The sequence below is a fragment of the Stenella coeruleoalba genome (assembly GCF_951394435.1).
Source record: "Stenella coeruleoalba genome assembly, chromosome: 4".
In the NCBI taxonomy this organism is placed as follows: Eukaryota; Metazoa; Chordata; class Mammalia; order Artiodactyla; family Delphinidae; genus Stenella; species Stenella coeruleoalba.
In genome coordinates, this window is record NC_137149.1 from 63,592,756 (window position 1) to 63,614,357 (window position 21,602).

The window sequence follows — 21,602 nt, forward strand, 5'->3', positions numbered from 1 at the left end:
TTGAGTCTGTCCTTTAGTATGACTAACAGATATCTTTTTTTTTTTTTTAAGAAAATGACTGCAGGGCTTCCCTGGTGGCACAGTGGTTGAGAGTCCACCTGCCGATGCAGGGGACACGGGTGCGTGCCCCGGTGCGGGAAGATCCCACATGCCGCGGAGCGGCTGGGCCTGTGAGCCATGGCCGCTGAGCCTGCGCGTCCGGAGCCTCTGCTCCACAACGGGAGAGGCCGCAACAGTGAGAGGCCCGCGTACCGCAAAAAAAAAAAAAAGAAAGAAAATGACTGCATTTTAAAAAGAAAACCTTCGGTGATTCCATTTATCATTTTTTAAAAATATTTATTTATTTATTTGGCTGCATTGGGTCTTAGTTGCGGCACGCAGGATCTTCGTTGTGGCATGCAGGCCTCTCTCTAGTTGTGGCGCACAGGCTCTAGAGCACACAGGCTCAGTAGTTGCAGCACACGGGCTCTCTAGTTGTGGCTCAGGCTCAGTAGCTGCGGCGCGGACTTAGTTGCCCCACGGCATGTGGGATCTTAGTTCCCCGACATGGGATCGAACCCACGTCCCCTGCATTAGGAAGGCAGATTCTTAACCACTGGACCTCCAGGGAAGTCCTCCATTTATCATTTTAACAGTTCTAAAGTTTACACTTCAGTGGCATTAAGTACATTCACAATGTTGTGTAACCATTGGTGTCTCCATTTTGACTATTAAGTGAAGCCCAAACTCAGCCTGAAGTTCAAGGCTTTCTACAATCTGTCCTTAGTCTAAACTTCCAGTCTTCTCCAGCTGTTCCTCTTCATGCTCCCAACCCCAAACAAAAAGCAACTTGCTTTCCCTAGAACCAGTCTGAATTTTCCTGCAGGCGTCTTTTTGCTCCCATTGCTTTTGCCACTGACGTGCTCATTTGACCCACTTTCCCTATCAAGATCATGTTTGTCTGTTAAGGCCCACTTCAAGTGCCCAGATAGCATTTTGTTTTTATCATTTATGGCTGTTTTCATATTTTGTCAGTTATTTCTGCATGTGTCTTAGCTTCTCCACAAAATTGCTCTCATTCATCTGTGCCCTCCATTTCTTAGCACCACACAGCATCTGCCTTATAGTGGGTACACAGACACCCAATTTGAAATAGTTTAAATAGGGTTACTCAAATGTGAGTACAAATGAACTTACATAGAAAACGAGACCTTAACTTCAATAGTTTGTCTTACTGAACCTCGCTCCTCTTCTTCCCCATCCCTACCCCCTGCAGAACCTCAGACCCTCTTCTAGTAGTTGGGAGTCCCTGGGAGGGGGAAAGGCAAGTATTTACATCCTTCTCTGCTGCCGCTCATGCTGTTTTGCCCTATCCATCATCTGTTTCTTCCCTTGGGATGCTATCCCATCAGTCTGCTTAAGGTCACAAGTGCCCACTCTTAATAATAATACCTCTGAAATTAGGATGCTTTCAACTTCAAGTAAGAAAAGCTCCTATTCAAATGGTCGTGACTGTGAGCAAGTTACTTAATCTTTCTAGCCTTCTGCCCTCCACCTGAAAATGGGATGGAACTTACCTCAAAGGCCTTACATGAGGAATAGATGAGAAAATGCACCTAAACCACTCAGTGTAGTGCCTGCCCTGTAAGGCTGTGTTAATTACTGTACTCTTAGTGACTCCAGAGCCTACACGTGGCTCTGGGTCAGTGGGCCTAACGGGAGTGCCCATCACCTGCCGGCCACTGCCCGTAAGATCTCTGTGTAGTCACTGATCTCATGTAATCCGCATAACAGCTGAGTTAGAGATGAATTATCTCTACTTTACGGATGAGGAAAATAATGCAGTCAGGATTTAAAGCTGGAAGTCTTAAGTGGAATAACACATGATTTCTGGAGAACATATTGTGGGAGACAGATTTTACTTTTTTATATATTCTTTTGTATCTATTTGAATTTTTAAAAATCATGTCCATGTATTATTTTCAATTTTAATTACTAGTTAATAATCTTACATAAAGTACTAGCTAATAAAAATAGAAATCTTTTTTTACCACACCTGTGCAGTTTGTGGGCTCTCAGTTCCCCAACCAGGGATTGAACCCGGGCCACGGCAGCGAAATCCTGGAATCCTAACCACTAGGCCACCAGGGAATTCGCCTAAAAACAGAAATCTTGTATCAGCTTTTAAAATACACATGGTCTTTAATTTTCTTAATAGGGGAGAACAAGGCTAACCATCTTATTCCAACTTTTCATACAAAGGCCTCAAATAGCTTTAAGTTACCTGCCCAGTCACTGGGGGATTTTTCCCCATTACAAAGAGCCAGTTTACATGGCTCTATGAACTGTCTTTTGTATTTTCTTCCACTTACCAGTTCTCCTACCTTCTAATCAGTAACTGTATTTTACATGTTTACTTATCAGTTTACTTATCAATCCTAGGCATTGAAGCATCCTGCAACTTGAAACCAGTGCCTAATTCTATCTGTTTTAGCAAGACATCTTTGGGTTATAATCCCTTTACTAGAATACAAGATTATTAAGCACAATACAAAAATATTTTCAAGCAAAAATGTAAAGCAAATTCTACTTAATAAGCTCATCCTCACTTCAAAGTCTTATGAGCAAGGGATCATCTTATGTTCAAATACTCTGGCATTTATCTTTTTGGTGTTTTGTTTCTTTCACTCTGGTCTGCAAACTTTTTCTTAAAGGACCAGATAGCAATATATAACCATTTAAAATGTAATCATGTAAAAATGTAAAAGACATTCTTAGCTCACAGGTGGCTGGCCAGATTTGGCCAATGGGATTTAGTTTGCCAATACCTGGTCTGTTTGCTAAATTCCCTCGCTTTCTTGCATCATTTGAAAGAACAATATAATTCCGCTATCTCAAAAAAGTAAGGAGTGTTTTCCTGTCTAATGTCATACTGTCATGACTTATTAGTTACTTGCACTAGACAAAAAATAACCCACACAGTGGCTTATGCAGAATATTTTATTTATGTATTTGATACCTCTATAGGTGTCTCTGTCCTCATCTTTGTCTCTGTATCCTTATTGAACCGCAAAATTCCTAAAGGATGAGACTGTTTAACTCAATTTGTATACGCTCAGCAGAGCACAAGCATCAAATGGACATCTGACATATTTCAGTAATGATAAACACAAGAGAAAATCAAATATAAGTCAAAGAGACATAAGAAAAAAAGTAGTTGAAGACACAAAATTCCCTATTTTAGGATTATGCTATACATAACTTGTAAAATCTACTTCTTTAAGTTTATATATGAGATTATATTGGTTTTATTACTTAAAGAAAAAGGGAGAAATTGCAATGAGTTACAGGAAGAAAATGCAAAGTAAAAGTAACAAATATTGGACTAAAAAAACATAGTGATCAGTGAGGAAAAACAAGAAGTGGGGTGAAATAGATTTTCATTTCACTACACTGATTTTCTCTTCATGTTAAAAAAAATATTGCCTTTTAGTCTTATTTGGATTGATTGGAAGTGGGCAGTGATGATCTTTTTGGACTAGAAAACCAACAACACAGCTCATTAAAACAAAAGGAACAAAAGAACAATAACCAAACCATACTTGTAGGGTTACTTCTAACATGGAAGCATAGGGAAAAAAAAGCTCAAAGGCCACATTCTGTCCATTGCATGCTCCTCAGTTCAGAGAGACAAGAAATGGCATGGAAAACATCTTACCCAATTAATCCAGAAAGCTCTAAACTTCCATGACACTTTTGGAAAGGTTAACAGGTTTAGCCCAATATTTAGCATAGTCATTTCATGGTTTAAAATACATACTTAAGGACAAGTAGATAAACCAATGATCAGAAAAACTGAAGCATGCCATTCCCATTACAATGTGATATTCAAGTGCTGCCTAAAGACATTTTATAAAGTAAAAAGTGTTTGAAGTTTAATTTTACAAAAATCGACACCATTAAAACCAACACAATTATTTGCTATGCATCCAATCACTGAGGTAACAATATTATAAAAATATGTAAAAAATATTCTAGTTTCATAATTACCAGATATGCTAATTCCCATACAGCTAGTATAAATTTGATTATTAAAAAAATAGTTTTGTTTCCTTAAAAGCACTTGATTCATTTACCATTTAATATCAGATAGGTATTTGCTATCCTGAAGTACCAAAAAAATTACAAATAAAAATGGCAATGTCTATACTCTGGGTTTCTTGTTGGGTAGATCCTGAAGACTAAACTTTGGAATTTCACCAGAAGGTGCATATGGAATTCTCTTTGAAGACACCTTTTTGCCAATTGTTTCAATCTAGAGGGGAAAAAAAGATTTTAGAAAGAAAATTATTAACAATTACAATACTTAAATGTAAAAACTCTGTAATGTAGTATAATAAGGGCTAAAACCTAAATGCTTTTTTTCTTTTTAAAGGCAGAAAAAGTTTCTCAAGTCATCTGGGCTGCTATGAAAGATCTTTGGTTCCTTCCACACTGTTTATGTTTCTAGAGTCAGTCTGCATTCCCCCTTTCATATTCATAACAGGGCACACTGACCTCTGTCATTCTCCACACCAGACCCCCTCAAACAGAATAGGGAACCACCTGCCACGATTGTTTCAGTAGCACATGTGAAAGCAATAAATAGACTGGATTCCAGTTAATTCACATTCTTTCAAACTCTATTCTAATGTCTGTTTCCCTCATTCTAAAAAGCTTGCATAAGCTATAACAGCATAGCTTTTTAGAAGTTCAGGCTTCAGAGTCTGAAAGGCTCCAGCTGGAATCCTGACTGATAAGTGCTGTTAAGCTAAACACTCAAAGGTCTTTCCTCCTCCTCGTAAATGGTGTTACCCATCTACCTCAAAGAGTTGTGGTAAGGATTCAATTAGATAAAGCGCTCAGCACAGTATCAGGCATGCGAGCCAACCTTCAATAAATCAACGGTAGTCAATTTTCATTTTGCATATTACATTTAAAATTTTTCCCCTCTATCCAAAATAATCAATCTTATCTTTAAAGAAACTGCTTCTTTAATAGTCATAAGTTTATCTCCTCTCCACACAGCACAGATAAATATACTAAACAATCTTCATAAATGTCTTTTTAATTAAAAATTAATATTTAATGCTGACTCATACCACAAAGGGCTTCTGCTTTATATTCATCAATTATCTTATTTAGTGGCTTATAAATTCCCTTTATTTAGTAATTCCAGTCTAATTGTTTTTTTAGTCCTTACTTGGAAAAGTTAATTTTATAAGAACTCAAACTCATTTTAAATATATATACCTCTACATATCTTCTCCTTTAGATGAGTAAAACAGGAATGAGAGAAAATGTGTCTGTGCCTGCAAATAATCTTTAAAAAATAACATTGCTGAGTTTCAGTCATGACTGCGAAAAAGGCACATTACTCACTAAGGAGGAGTAGGATAAAAGGGTCCCCAGGGGGACTTCCCTGGTGGCAGAGTGGTTAAGAATCCGCCTGCCAATGTACGGGACATGGGTTCGATCCCTGGTCCAGGAAGATCCCACATGCTGTGGAACATCTAAGCCTGTGCGCCACAACTACTGAGCCCATGTGCCACAGCTACTGAAGCCTGCATGCCTAGAGCCCGTGCTCCACAACAAGAGAAGCCACCGCAGTGAGAAGCCCGCACACCGCAACAAAGAGTAGCCCCCGCTCGCCACAACTAGAGAAAGCCCACATGCAGCAACGAAGACCCAATGCAGCCATAAATTAATTAATTAATTAATTATTTTTTTTAAAAAAAAGGGTCCCCACGGTCTTTGATGGAGTGTGAACAGACAAGGATGTCATCTGATTTTTCTTGCAAGTTAATCTCTCATGAATGAGACATGGGCACTGAATTCTAAATAAGAAGGATCTTCAACAAGTCAGTGACAGGTTAAGAGAACCAGATCAGATATTTTCAACAGTGGATGAAGGCTTATCAGTACCTCTCCAAGACAGCTGGTGCTGAGCAGACGCACACAGCCAGCTCTAAACACTGCTGCACTCTGCCCTGATTCAGGACTATGCTGACAGCAATCTCCCGGCAGATTTCTTTATCCTCCCAACCGCCCCCCAAGCCTCCCACTCCATTTCTGCTCTGAGGAAATGGAAAGTATCTCCCTCTTATTAATACGTTTGGAGCCCCTGGTAGAACTGAAATGGATGCAACATAAAATGTACTGTGCAGGTTTGTTTCAGCTCTCTAAATGTTCCATAATTAACTGACAAACTCTGAATTAAAAGAGGGCCAGCACCACTGCAGCTCCCATACTTTTCATTCAGACCTCTCACAGCACCAGCACAGTGCTGAGCACCCAGAGGCATAGGATCCTATACCAACATGTGACAACTATATTGCATATTGCAGTTTTCAAAACATTCATAAAGGAATAAGTGACCTGGCCTCAGAGCGGGTCAGTGTGATGCAGACAGTGCAGCAGAGTAGCTTTAGAGGGTCCAGGAAAAAAAAAAAATTTTCTATGTGTATATTTTCTTATTTAATGTTTATATGAGTTAAGGCAAGGTATATCTTGGCCCCATATGATAGGCAACTGATATTATGTAAGAAAGACCAACACTGAATGACCTTTAGATCACAATTTTAAGGACGGAGTGTAGTACTTCACAAATACCACAGAACTTCCCAGAGAATTGACTGACATGTTGCCCAGAGTTATGCTATTGCTAAATGAAAAAAAATTTTAAGTTCTAAAACTCAAAGCCTTTAAAAAGGAAATGACCAAACAAATGAAACAAAACCAATCCAGGATCGTGCTTACCTGGAAGCCAATGGTTTGTAGTTCATTGTGGAGCCCATCCAGGACACGTCGTCCATCAAAGATAAAGGCTGGCTTCAGCATTTTTTTATGAATGCGTTCATAGTCCAGTTCCTGTAAAGACAGAACCAAAGAAACAAGTAGAGCATGTATGGGAACACATACGCAACCCCAAATGGTACTAGAACACCTCTAAAATTTTCCTTAATCTCACTACTGTCACCTCACCTTAAACATGTCCCATTCAGTGCAAATCACAACAGCATGGGCACCATCACATGCTTCATAGGGGTCCTTGGAAATGGTCACCAGCCGGGCCACTATAACAGCCCAACAGAAAGTTGGAATAAGAAAGGAGTGATTTGAAATTATGCATTTTAACACTAAGATTGCTGGAGGAGTTGAGGGTCTGACAGAAGTGGAATGGTCTGGTTGAAGTGTGAGTAGGGGTAATGGGGGGGGCCTGGAGTACTCCCAATTTTGCCCCAGAAGCAACACCTTGGAATCTCCGGGACTTTTTAGAATATGTTGGAAAAATCACTAGACTAACCCACAGCTGATTACTTCAAATCAAAGTTGATGAAACAATGTCTGAGAGTTTAATTTTAGAGAAATAAGGTTGAAAAGAGGGGCCTACCAATGATATAAATGATAAATACTGAACAACCAAAGGTTTCTAGAGAACAAAGTCTGGGGGCCCAAACTCAAAGTGATACATGAGACTCAAAGCCTACTTACCTTGGTCATCCTCTGAAACTCCTGGATGAGAAAGATCCACAACTATTTGTTCCCTTGGTACTTTTGGATCATATATATGGAGGTGTGCGCCTTCATCCATCAAATATTTGCTAATATATATACTAGACGACTCTCTGAAGGGAAAAAAAAATCAGTATTGCTGCACTTTTAAATGGCATATATTCTAAATTTTTTTTTTTAATTATTATTTTTTTTGGCCATGCCGCATGCAGGTGGGATCCTAGTTCCCCAACCAGGGATCGAACCCACAGCCCCTGCATTGGCAGCACAGAGTCTTAACCACTGGACCGCCAGGGAAGTCCCATAAATGGCATATATTCTAATACCTAAGGGGTTTAATATACAGGTGAGATTCTATTTCTTGTGAAGATATTGATGTCCACTTTATTTTTATTCTTTATACTATATACATACATGTATTTCACACACACAACCACCATCAAAAAATCAGGATAAGGCCTTTCTCGCCTTCTGAGATGGCCCACACTCTGTCTGTGGAGTGTGTTTCTCTCTAAATATATCCACTTCTTACCTAAAAAAAAAAAAAAAAAAAAAATCAGGATAAGATGAGGAGTTAACATTCTCAAAAAGGTTGAAATATTTCAAAGAACTGGTACCTCGTATCACCGGTGTCCTTTTTGAATGCAAACCCCAAAATAGCTATCTTCTTATCAGTCACTGTATTAAACAGACTGTCTATAATCCGGGAAGCAAACCTCCTTCTCTGGTAGTCATTCATGTCTATGACCTGAAATAACAAGGACAATTATGCAAGGATCAGTTAGAAGAGGTGCAGCCTGTACCATACACTGCTCACAGCTTTATGGTGAGTACTCTTGTATGAATACAAGCCTTATAAATTAACAGGAGACAAAGATTAACAACCTCTTTAGTATCTGCAGACTGAAAAAAGTAAAGAAAGAAAGAATTACCCACCCCCCACTCCTCATAGCCTGCCTGAAAATTTTCATTTTCATTTGGCTTAACTTTCCATGCACTGGGCCGGGATGGATGTTAAGGTGGGGAGCACAGCTAAATTTCAACCCCATTTGAGGTCCAGCCATGAGTCCACCTAAAAAAATGCACATAGCCAACTTCTCCAAACACTGTGGAAGCAATTAAACCCCAAAGTACTCCTTCATATGCTTACCCCCGACCCCTCACCAAAACTGAGTGTGAGTAGAAAATGGACAGAGAACAGTCAAACTATGTACAGAGTTATAGCTGCCTCTGGATGAACCATAACAGCACAAACATCTGGCAAAATTTTTAACTAAATGTTACGAGTAAAACATAACATAGTCTCTGATCACCTAATCTGTTACTCTCCTAAGAATTTACAAACAAGACATCATATTGGTGACCAGATGGATATAAGGAAAGACTTTTTTTTAAGGCTCTAAGCTTCTAGAAGCCGTCTCAGAGCCTGAGAGCTTGAGAAATGAGCCAAAAGTTTTCGAAAATCAAGCCTTTATCTGCATTTTCCCCACAACGGACAGTAAGATAAAGCCATCATACTGGATTGAGTGAAATGAACCTAAAAGTGTACATTTCCCTAAAAATGTTAATTTCCTTCCATTCCTACTCACTGCTGAAATCTGAAAAACTGTAAACTTGGGGAAAAAATATTTGGGAAAGTTACATACACTGGCTGGTATCTTGAACAAATTACTTAACATTGCTAAGCCTCAGCTTCCTCATCTATATGTGAGGGATAATATTAACGATGAGGACTAAGATACTACATATAAAGTGCTTAAAAGAGTGCCTGGCACAGAGTAAGCATGCAATAAATGTTAACTCTATTTCCAGTTTGAGAAGGGTCTCTAATTTTAGCTCTGTGAATCTCAAAGGGACAAAACAAATATCAACATATGCAAACCACTTGGAAGCACGACAATAGAGGTTCTTTTGCCTTTACTTTTATCTTAGCTTTTCAAGATAGAGAAGAATTATAATTAAAAGTAATATTTCACCAAAAAAAAAAGTAATATTTCTTGCTTTACTCAGGGAGCAAATTTAGTTATTAAAATTAGAAGGAATACTGTTTTATCATAGACTTCCATCATAGATGATTACCAAAAAAGACAAATTATAAACACAGAACCCCAGCAAATAAACCTAAAATGAACATATTGAATATAATAATAATTGAGTTCCTGGAAAAAATTAATCCTATCAAAAACATCTGACAGAAAAGGGTGACATGTTTTAATTAGAAGTTAATCATAAGCTGTTGACTATAAAGATTAATACCTGCTGCCAATAACGAGCTACTTCGGGCAAATTTAGAGCCTCACAGAGATAAACCAAATTCAGAACATCCTTTTGAAAGCAACTCCCACCAAAACCTGAAGAAAGGAAAAAAAAAAAAGATAATATTTTCATTTAGGAACCAAACAACTAAATCATATTACAAATTTCTTTGTCATACTAATCAGAGGGCCTATGCTTGGATTTTTAATAATAAAATTTGAATGTTGGAAATTAATGGGTTTATAACTTGTATGAAATTTGCAAGCAACTAATCAACTCTATAAATAATTTCCTAATAATTATAAATAATCTTAAATAATTATAAATCACTTTCTAGCTTAAGTTTTATTGTGGCTATATTTTCTATTTTTTCCCTTCATTCAGCTGGTATCACTGCCCTGCATCTCTAACTCTAACATAGAGCTGGCAAACTTTTACAGGCCAGGTAAAAAATATTTTAGCATTTATGGGCCATACAGTCTCTGGCACAACTATTCAACTCTGCCTTTGTAGCTCAAAAGCAGTCATAGACAATATGTAATCAAATGGGCATAGTTATTTTCCAATAAAACTTATTTACAAAGACAAGCTGTGGGCCGCATTTTGGCCTGGGGGCTGTAGTTTGCCCACCCCTGTTCTACTGCAATGCAGTATACAATGAGGGTTGGCGTGGGCTTTGGAGTCAGAAACATCTAGCCACTCATTAGTTTTATCACTTTGAGCAAGTTACAAAAATTCCCCCAATCCTTAATCATCTCTAGAAATACCAACACCTATGTAAAAGGTTATAAGGATTTTTTTTTTTTTTTTTTTGGCTGTGTTGGGTCTTTGTTGCTGCGCGCGGGCTTTCCCTAGTTGCAGCAAGCAGGGGCTACTCTTCGTTGCGGTGCGCAGGCTTCTTATTGCAGTGGCTTCTCTTGTCGCTAAGGACAGGCTCTAGGCGCACGGGCTTCAGTAGTTGCAGCATGCGGGCTCAGCAGTTGCGGCATGCAGGCCCTAGAGGGCACAGACTCAGTAGTCCTGCCGCGCAGGCACTAGGGTGTGTAGGCTTCAGTAGTTGTGGCTCACAGGCTTAGCTGCTCCATGGCATGTGGGGTCTTCCCGGACCAGGGATCAAACTTATGTCCCCTGCACTGACAGGCAGATTCTTTTTTTTTTTTTTTTTTAAACATCTTTATTGGAGTATAATTGCTTTACAGTGTTGTGTTAGTTTCTGCTGTATAACAAAGGCAGGTGGATTCTTAACCACTGCGCCACCAGGGAAGTCCCAGTTATAAGGATTAATAATTAAGATATATAAAGTTCAGAACTTGGTGCATAATATGCCTTCAGTAAATAGGAGCTATTTTTATTAAATGGCCACTAGGAGAAAATATCAAAAAGATACAAAAGGCCAGGGAAATCAGTACTGAGAAATGTCATAAAGCCCCAGAAATACAGGAAAGGCTGTCTATGGCCCAATCTGTAAAAGCCTCTATTTACCTTTACATCAATCTTATTAACTTTTATGCAAAAGAAACATCGTCAGTTCTTGTTAAACTCAGTAATTATGTTCTACAGATTTGCCACAAACGCTGAATTAGCAAATACTGAAGCACCGCTCCTAGGTGAAATACAGCATTAGGTTCCTGTGAGCTTCTGGTCACATTTTTGCCAACTGATCAACATAATCTTGTTTTATGTGTATTTCTGTTTAAAGACACCTTATTTAAAAATATTGTTGATTCATTAACATTAAACTGACAGCCAATAGCACTATAACTCATGCCTGAATGAATGAAGCTTATCAAACCACATGTGTAAGGCACATCCTAGCTTGCTGATGCTTTGGAACACTAGACAAAACTTCAGCAATATGCTTGGGGGCCATTTTAAACAGTGAAATCACAGGAAAAAAAGCACAAAAATGCAGCACTAAATAGACCACAAAAAGAGCACATATTTGCAGTATGAGAGCTAAAACAAGAAGGTATGAGTATTGCCTTATTCAACTTCAGCTGGGAATATATGTGTTGGGTGACTCAAATTTTTTGCTGCTCGGTTCATGTCTGCAAATGACCACATGAGTATTGACGCTGGGTTACAAATACATTTTATCAAGTAGGCTAATTCACAAATATGGAATCCACAAATAATGAGGATTGACTGTAGTTCACCAAGGTCACATTTCCATAATTGTATTAGTAGGAAAAGCAAATGATAAGGAATTTTTTCCTATTTGCTTCAGTAAGGTGTTACATGATTTCCTATGTGGTCTCCCAAACTTATTCTACCTAAATGTTCTAACAAAATACTAATATATTCCTCCTAAAACATTGAACTATGTTTATCTACCAATCAGTCAGTAATTATTAAACAATATAAGTAACACTTGCCTCACTTAGAAAGTTCCTAATAGGCTGAAGCCTACATGTATAATGGAATCATTATTTTAAGGGCATTTAAGTTAAGCAAAGGCTTCCTTAAAGTTAGAGACCTAGCTAAATGAACCTACTTTATGTACAGAAAAATTTCAACTTACCAACACTGGCTTTCAGAAACTTATTTCCAATTCTCTGGTCCATTCCAATGGCTGTTGCCACCTCTTCTATATCAGCTCCTGTTGCTTCACAGAGGGCACTTATAGAGTTAATGCTACTGATTCTCTGTGCTAGAAAAGCATTTGCTGCCTTAAAAGAAAAAAAAAGGAAGAATACGATGAGCTAAAATAAAAATTTTATATATCTGTATTATATTTCATTGAGTTGATCCAAATTACTGAGGGAGATATAAAAGTTACTGATGGGCTCAATTTGCGGAGGCAATGGGTGGGTTGGTAAGGGAAAATGTTTTAAATTAGAGAAGAAAGATGATGAAGAAAGGGTAAAAGAAGGGAAAGAGTGATTTTTTAAATTACTATTTTAATTAATTACATTAATAGTAATGCAATTACTATTTTCTTTTACATATTCCAGAATATTTTATATCCAAATATTTGATCCCCTTGTGAATATTATTTCACAATATACAAGAATATTATCTTCAAAAGCATATCTTTTTATTAATATTAAGAAAGTACCTATGTAGCTTATCAGGGTTAACAGAAATAAGTCCTTAGCTTTAAATTTAATAGAGAGTTGAGTGCTGTGTACCAACCAGTTTAGAAAGTTCTGAAGACCAAGTATTAGTGGTGAGGATCTTTTCTCTGGGAACCCAGTGCTCATACACAGCACACAGTGCCTGCACAGCTCTCTGACCCTCTGGGGTTTCATCCCCTCCAATCAGTACTCTGTCTGGGTTCTTCAGGTCCTTGATGGCTGTTCCTTCTGCCAAGAACTCAGGGTTGGACAGCACCTAGACTCCCAACGCAAAGGAAAGTTTTAAGCTAGAATTAATTACGGACAACTTTAAAGCATCGATATCTACATAAGAAGAGCCAGATTCTAATGCTTCCTTTTTTTATACCTGTAAATTCAAGTTAGGTTTTGTGTTTGCATCAAATATTCGACGAATACTCTCTGCTGCCCGCACTGGGACTGTGCTTTTCTCAGTCACAATTTTGTACCCGTATGAGTTTTGCACAATGCGTCTAGCACAAGCTTCAATGTACTTCAGATCTGCTGCGCGGCCTTTCCCCATTCCGTAGGTCTTGGTTGGAGTGTTCACCTGATGAAAGTACACGGGATTAAGAACAGAGTATGAGATATTCACTGATTTCAAGATCTGCCCTGGACCATCAACTGACTAGTCAACTGGGAAGTTAACATCATTAGGAGCCCTGGTTTCACCCTCTATTAGTTCCATGGAAATAATATTTTATGAGAACTCATTCAGTACATTTCTGTTGAGAAGCTACTATATACGTGTCAGAATCAGGGCAGGCAGGTTCCAAGCTAAGCCTGCAGATATAAAGATGAAAGAGACTCCAAAAGGAGTTCACAGTCTGAAATGAAATGTAAGTTTTCTCTTTCTTCCTTTCTTGATGGTATGTAATATATCATCCTGGTCTTTAAAACTAAACTTTAAACTCCTTTTTAATCCTTTTTTATAGGTCTATATCAATAGGTTTTTTAAAATGTCTGCAGTATCATTCACAAATGCTTTCTTGGCTCATTAGAGTCCAGAGTCTAGGCTCTGGCTCATGAGTCCAGAGTCTAGGCTTAGTTTTGGCTTAGCTGTATCATGTAAACTTGGAGAAGTTTGGCTGCCTTTGTCTCAATGACCTCATTGGAAAATGAGAATAACACACTCTCTAAAATCTAACACACAAGCTTTATAACACTCTCGTAAAAATGAAAGTACTCTGAAAAGTCTAAAATTCTATGTAGGAATAATTTTTGAACTAGTAAGTAGCACCAAGTGTCTTCTCTTGACAAGCTTATAACTTAATGGGAGACTAAATAAAGGAATCAAGCCAAAATAAATCAAAACGTGAAGATTGGGTTGAGGTGTAAAAAGCAGGAGGAAAAAGTGGTTTATACACATGAAACAACTTAGGAAAAGACCTAGACGTGGAAGTAAGGGTGCAGTGGAACACAGAAGGGCAAAAATGGTTAATGAGATAATGTGAAACATGCCAGAGATGGGGATGATCAGATGGCTTCCCTGGGAAAGGAGCTCTGAAGATAACGGTTGAAAACTGATTCAATGGTATAAAACTATTTCTACCTGGAATTTGCCTAAAAATAATTTGGGTAATCTGGGGTGGGAGGAAAGGGAGAGAAGTAGTAAATAAATCAAGATCAGCCATGAAAACTGTTGACAATGGGGTTCACTATATTGTTGGTTTCATTTTTTTGTATGTTTGGTGTTTTCCACAATGAAAAGTACACAACAAGCACATTAAAAAAAAAAACAAAACTGATGCAGAGAATAATGGGAACTAGGTAGGAGTTATACTACAATAAATTACCCTAACAGGCCCACAAAGTAATAGCTTGGAAAGATTTAAGGCAGCTCAGGCTAGATCGGCAGAGAAGCAAGCGTAAAATCAGCTATCTGTGCCAGACCACACTAAGGTGAACTCTATTGCCTTAAGAATAGATACTTAAAAAAATTTTTTTCATATAGAAAAGTCCCCTATTCCTATTCCAGGCTATGGTTATCCAAATGTTGGATTAAGGTAACTTCTTGATTTTCTCCAAGCATCTAGCTACTCCAAAATAATTTCTCCTTTTCTATGCCTCTACCCTAACCTCCTGCAAGCTTAAGTAGATGATTGGGTAGATGAGTCATAGAAGTGGCACCAATTTTCTCTGAAGTAATTTTTAAAAAGAGAGACTGAATTCGTAACACAGTTTTACCAAGGGTTTCATTACTACTTTCTTCTGGAGTTCCTATTTCTTCACAGTACTGCTTTTGTCTCAACACACAATCAATTCAACATCATCTCTGCTCTATGGACCCCATGGTGTTTATCTCATGGAACCCAGTCAAAGCTCACACCACTGGCTTTCCCTTTATTCCTTAAGGCTGTACACGTCTTGAGTCATATAACACCTTAGCTCAGCCACCAATTGGTGATAACTATACCATCACACACAGAATATTTGAGTAGATGGTTACCAGGACAGCAAGAAAAAAGTTACCTTGGTTCAAATATTGAATTATCAGAGGGTATTCCCAAGCATTCATTCTACTTGTTTCATTACAAAGGTAAAACAGTTAAGCCCTATTATGAGCTGAAGGTGTCTGTGGACTAGCCTAATAACCTAACAAACATATGCCAAGTTCTAAATAATTAATTTAAAATGACTTTTGGAACATAAACTCATCTAAATAGGAGATGCCTGTAAGTTTGCAGCAAACTTTACCTGATTCTTTTTATCTCACTTCCACCATGCAGTGGAAACAAGAAATGATGAAATACATATACTATCACCATATGTGCTCACACATGCTCACATGTTACCAGCACTTCCTAATTCTAGATCTCATATTAGAAACTTTCTCTGAACTTATTTGTTCAATGATCTGAAATGATCAGATGATTATAGAGTTTGGTGAAGTGTTGGATAAAGTTAGTGATAATCAAAATTCAATTGGACAACTCTATACTAAGTAATGCTGTGGCTTAATATCAATGGCTTTACTATTAAAATACAATGAAACTTCTATATAGACAAGAATACATAAAAACTCACACAGCAAAGGAAAATACTTACAGAAATAAATACAAGATCAGCTTCTTTAATGGCATCATCAATATTGGTAGAAAAAAATAGATTTTTTCCTCGACAGGATTCTACCACTTCTTTTAGTCCTGGCTAAAAAGAAAAAAGAAAAGAAGTTGTACATACATTTTACCAGTCATATGAGATAACCCATATGACTTACATTCATTAAGGGGAAGGTCATGTGTAATTTAAAGGTCTAGATTTGCTCTCAAATAACACCTCTGTAGAAAAATCAAAGATTATACTGGTACTGAAGGCCATCAGGTGTACATTATGTAACAAATAAAGCAAACCTGAACTTGCCACAATTAAAGCAGCAGATTAATTTAATGCATGTCATTCTTTTCCATGTTCTGGACTTCTTCGTAAGAGTTAACAATTAACTCCAAGTATCAACACAATCATCAGAAAAGTCAAAAGTCTTTGTGGTTTCAAGCAAACATTTGATTTTGCATTGTCACTAGAATACAGGTTTTTACTCCCAAGAATTCAGGCCATAGAATACAGGCCATTCAGAGTGGTTGTGAAACAGTCTTTACACATAAATATATATTTTTTCTAAGTCCCATTATAAGAAACACTTCTATTAAAAAATTTGTTACTTTTCCCATACAATTTAACAGGAGATATAATTAAGAATTTTGAGCTGTACAACACCACCTAACAAGTATTCTTGCCTCCACCCCCCAAAAAAATCAGGTCTAAATCTGATAAGACCAATCCAATCAGCAAAATCTGTTTATCTACAGGATAAACAACCTGGTTTCTTCAATAAACAAACTGAAGAGAAAAACAAAGAGAGATTAAAATACTGTGGTCTTGGGACTTCCCTGGTGGCACAGTGGATAAGACTTCACGCTCTCAATGCGGGGGGCTTGGGTTCAATCCCTGGTCAGGGAACTAGATCCCACATGCATGCCGCAACTAAAAGTTTGCATGCCGCAACTAAGGCGCCAGTGAGACACAACTAAGAAGCCCTGGAGCCACAACTATGGAGCCCACGTGCTGCAACTAAGACCCGACACGACCAAATAAATAAATTAAAAAAAAAAATTGTGGTCTTAGGGAATTTCCTGGAGGTCCAGCGGTTAGGACTCTGTGCTTCCACTGCAGGGGGCACAGGTTTGATCCCTGGTCAGGGAACTAAGATCCCACATGTTGTGCAGTGAGGCAAAAAAATATATATATATATAATATATATTATATATTTTTATATATAATATATATATATTATATATATGTATATAGTGATCTTAAAAGACACTTGAGTGATACAAATCTATTGCAATATATGGCTCTTACTTGGATTCTGATTCAAATAAACCATGAAGGGGAAGGACATGTTTAAGAATTCGTAAAAACCAAAGCAAAACAGACCTTTTTCTCTCCTGGGAGAGAAGGTTCAAATAATATCCAAAATATTATGGATGTATAGAAAACTATATAGCAAAGTAAAAAGTCAATTCAGGGGCATAGGTCTAGAATTATATCCAGAGGTAATTCGCTTTTCTTCATGGTTCTGTGGACTTTTAACATAAGCAATCAGAGAAAGTGTAAAATGAAAATCCAAAATTTCTATTAGTTTGGCTAAAATGTATAACAGGACCAGCAAAATATATGAACCACTGCACCATGAATATAGTGTCACTAATTATGGCAACTGGTTCCTTAGTTATTTTGACTAGGTTCTAGAAAATAAGAGTAAAAGGTTATGGAGTTGGAATTTTACAGAGAAGATTTAATTCAATCCTATATAATCTTCTAACATTTAAATTAAAGTAACCTAAAATCAGAGCAACGCAGAATTTATACTAAGTCTTAATAAGACCTCAAAATGAACAACTACATTATTCCGTTAAAATCAATGGGATATTTGTAGATATCCAAACTGGATGCAGAAGCAGTTGATAATATAGGTTCTACCTCTTATTAGATTCATTATGTAATTTTCATAACTAGTATTTAGAATTTATATGGCACTTTTTATGGAGGAAAAATCCTTTCAAAGGATAAAATTAGCTTTCATTTTACTCAGAAAAAGCAAAGCAAATTATCCATTTTGGCTTTTTAGAAGTAGTTTTTACATTGTTTTTTTAATGAACAAAGTTAACAAAAAAGCAATGACTGTTCAATAAATATGGCAACACAAAACAGAATGTTTCCATTGGTTTTTTTGTTTGTTTGGGTATTTTTGGCCACACTGTGCAGATTGTGGGACCTTAGTTCCCCAACCAGGGATTGAACCCGTGCCCTTGGCAGTGTAAGTGTGGAGTCCTAACCAGTGGACCACCAGGGAATTCCCTTCATTGTTAAATATTAAGAGTTTCTATTATGCTGTTCCCTGAGTAAAACTTTGAATATCTTATTACCATATTTCATCTGATAGTCATTACTATTTACTTCTCAGGTGGTAAAAATGACTACTTTTTTATTAACATAGTTTTGACCCATAAAATATAAGCCTATAAGACTAGAAAGAACCACAATGAACACATAAATTCATGGACCCTAAGTACATTTAGCTGGGTTTTTTCAATGTAGCCTGGTAACCTTTTTACTTGTCCTCTCATTCTGAGATTACTGCTCCAACCTCCACTACATCTTCTTCAGAGTAGCTGGCATCCCACCTTCAATTGAGATGACCAACGTTTCAGTCACTTTTATTTCCTGTTCCCACCAACAAAACAGTATCTTCATCCACCCTTGTTTACTTCCCTCCAGTCTGAGAAAAAGGCTTTCAAGGCCAATTCCTCTTCTTGTGTTTTTGATCCCATCATCTTTGCTATTCTTCTAGACTTTATTCCATCAATTAGCCCCTTTCTTCTTATACTTTTGACCTTTCCTTCTCTATGTGATTTGTCTACCTTAGTTTATTAACATGCTTGATTCTTTATCAACCATAGGAAAAAATATGTTTAAAAATCACTGCTTTTGCACTTCTCTGGTGGCACAGTGGTTAAGAATCCGCCTCCCAATGCAGGGGACACGGGTTCGAGCCCTGGTCCGGAAAGATCCCACATGCCATGGAGCAACTATGCCCATGTGCCACAACTACTGAGCCTGCGCTCTAGAGCCACAAGCCACAACTACTGAGCCTGTGCGCCTAGAGCCTGTGCTCCACAACAAGAGAAGCCACCACAATGAGAAGCCGGAGCACCGCAACGAAGACCCAACGCAACCAAAAATAAATTTAAAAAAAAAATCACTGCTTTTACCCTGTGTCCCTCTCCGGTGACCACCCCCTTTATTTCCTGCTAATTAAACCTTTTAAAAGAAGAGTCTTACTCATTTTCTACACTCTTTCACTTCAATCTCCTACCTTTTGTAATTGTTCTTGTAAAAGTTACAATGGCCCCCATAATACCGAATTTCATGAGTATGTCTCTGTTCTTATTTCTCCTGTGTTTGGCAGAATTGACAGCTTACTCATTCATTCAGCAAATATTGATATTTGTTGAGCACTTACTAAGTACTGGTCACTGTGTTCATCACTCATAATCAAAACATATACATCTTTATGGAGCTTGCACTACTAAAACTCTTCTGGTTTTTGGTTCACCTTCTCTGAACTACTCTTCAGTGCTTCTCTAAGGCATTTCTTCCTCCACCTCTCATCAAACATTAGCATTTTGACCCCACGCTCTGTTCTCTCTACAGGCTCTTCTTGGGAGAGCTCAACTACTCTGATTTTAACTACTGCCTGCATAATTTATTTTTTTAACTTCCTGAATAATCTTAAGTTTACATCTTCAGCCCTGAATTTCTTTTTTTTTGGCCATGCTGCATGGCTTGTGGGATCTTAGTTCCCTGACCAGGGTCTGAACCCAGGCCATGGCAGTGAAGGTGCTAAGTCCTAACCACTGGACTGCCAGGGAATTCCCCAGCCCTGAATTCTTGAATATCATTCTAGATTCCTTCCTCTACTTCATCCTTCTTGAATCAACAATCAAGTCTGATCATTTTTCCTTCTAAATATTTATCTTGGGAATTCCTTGGTCATATACCAGAAGCCACGGGGTAAGGCCAAAAAAAAAATTTCTCCAATTAGTCTAGTGAGTTTCAGACTGAATGGAGTGAGGGTGGAACAACTATCAAGGAGGGTGTGTACTCAAAAGTTCATTAAATATTATGATTACATATTAGTTATCTTTTCTTTATCAGTAACCAGGAGTTAAACATTAGTCACCAAAAGAGACTCTCTGATATGAAAAATTGGTATTTACAATGAAAAATCAATGCCATAGATTTTTATAATATCATTGAAAACAAATATCTGCTTGGTTGTGTATTTTTTTTAAATTTTATGTATGTATGTATGTATTTATTTGGCTGCATTGGATCTTCATTGCTGCTTGCTGGCTTTCTCTAGTTACAGCTAGCAGGGGCTACTCTTTGTTGTGGTGCGCAGGCTTCTCACTGCAGTGGCTTCTCCTGTTGTGGAGCATGGGCTCTAGGTGCACGGGCTTTAGTAGTTGTGGCACGCGGCCTTCAGTAGTTGTGGCTCACAGGCTCCACCAGCTCAGCAGTTGTGGTGCATGGGCTTAGTTGCTCCCCAGCATGTGGGATCTTCCCGGACCAGGGCTCGAACCTGTGTCCCCTGCATTGGCAGGCGGATTCTTAACCACTGCGCCACCAGGGAAGTCCCTTGTTTGTGTGTTTTTTAATGCATAATAGAATACAAATTTAAGGAGGCTAACCGCAAAGGTATCTAAGGTTTCTCTGGAAATAAAAATATTTCTTTGCCTTGTCCAAGGTAGATCAGTATAAAATCACAAGTAGTAACAATATCTATAAGCTACTCAATAAAGGAATTCAGAAAGCAGCATGAATTCTGGTTAAACCTGCCCTTTGTTTTTCTTCTTTTATAGTTCTTCCTGTTTGACATTTCACATAACATTTTACATCTCCTATATGGCCAAGGAAATGTGCAGGAATAGTTAGTTTTACAACATAAAATAAACAAAAAATGGAACAAAGGCCTAACGTATCTTTGAAAATGGATAATTGGGACACACAGTTTTGTTTTGTTTTGTCTTTTTAAATACACGCTACAGAAATCATTTATTTTCTTCAGATTTATAAATTTCTTAAGCAGATTTCTTTTAACAACTGATGTGTAAGAAAGACACATGAAGATTATAAGCCTAAAGTCATTTGCTAAGAGGAAAATCATTCTACTTGTTAAAAAGATTCCTTCTAGAATTTTGAAGTAGCAGTGCCATATTTTTAACCTCCAAAGTGAGCTGGGTTGTTTTTTTTTTAAAGATTCCATTTCCTTTGCAGGCTACAACTAAATAGTGCAGAACTAAAATAGCTGCTTCCGTTGTCATCATCTAATTTTGTGGAGTAGACAGATTAAAAATGAGATAAAAATAAGACTTTAAAGACCAAATAATTACAATCATTAAATAAAGCCAATACAATTACGGGACATTAGAGTTCTGAGAACTCAGAAGTTGCCTCTAATGAGCACAGTGCTAGCTAGACTTTGAAATCTTTTATATTCTATTTAAAGAGATTTAAAGAAGAAAAAATTTATTCATGAAATAAAACTGTGAAACAACAAGAAATACTTTTGTTTCTTTGTTTATAAAAGCTAGGTTATTGAGAAAAACAAGTAAGATGTGGAAAAAAAATCATCTTAGCTCTTAGCTCTTT

At 37.5% G+C, this 21,602-nt stretch overlaps 2 protein-coding genes across 3 annotated transcripts in view; one reads left to right on the forward strand and one right to left on the reverse strand.

Moving 5' to 3' along the window:
- The window catches only part of LOC307185216 (SCAN domain-containing protein 3-like), a 546,171-nt gene that overhangs the window by 166,072 nt on the left and 358,497 nt on the right, over window positions 1–21,602 (forward strand). The window lies entirely within an intron of this gene.
- Window positions 2,966–21,602, reverse strand: part of UGDH (UDP-glucose 6-dehydrogenase) — a 30,683-nt gene continuing 12,046 nt past the window's right edge. For both annotated transcript variants that reach the window (XM_079919119.1, XM_079919118.1), the window contains 10 exons: window positions 15,933–16,034; window positions 13,234–13,434; window positions 12,925–13,122; window positions 12,311–12,458; window positions 9,790–9,884; window positions 8,151–8,281; window positions 7,513–7,646; window positions 7,003–7,094; window positions 6,778–6,888; window positions 2,966–4,294 (listed from right to left, as the gene is read on the reverse strand). In XM_079919119.1, the coding sequence (XP_079775245.1) occupies window positions 4,184–4,294; window positions 6,778–6,888; window positions 7,003–7,094; window positions 7,513–7,646; window positions 8,151–8,281; window positions 9,790–9,884; window positions 12,311–12,458; window positions 12,925–13,122; window positions 13,234–13,434; window positions 15,933–16,034 (1,323 nt within the window). In that variant the 3' untranslated portion in view covers window positions 2,966–4,183. The remainder of the gene's footprint in view (window positions 4,295–6,777; window positions 6,889–7,002; window positions 7,095–7,512; window positions 7,647–8,150; window positions 8,282–9,789; window positions 9,885–12,310; window positions 12,459–12,924; window positions 13,123–13,233; window positions 13,435–15,932; window positions 16,035–21,602) is intronic.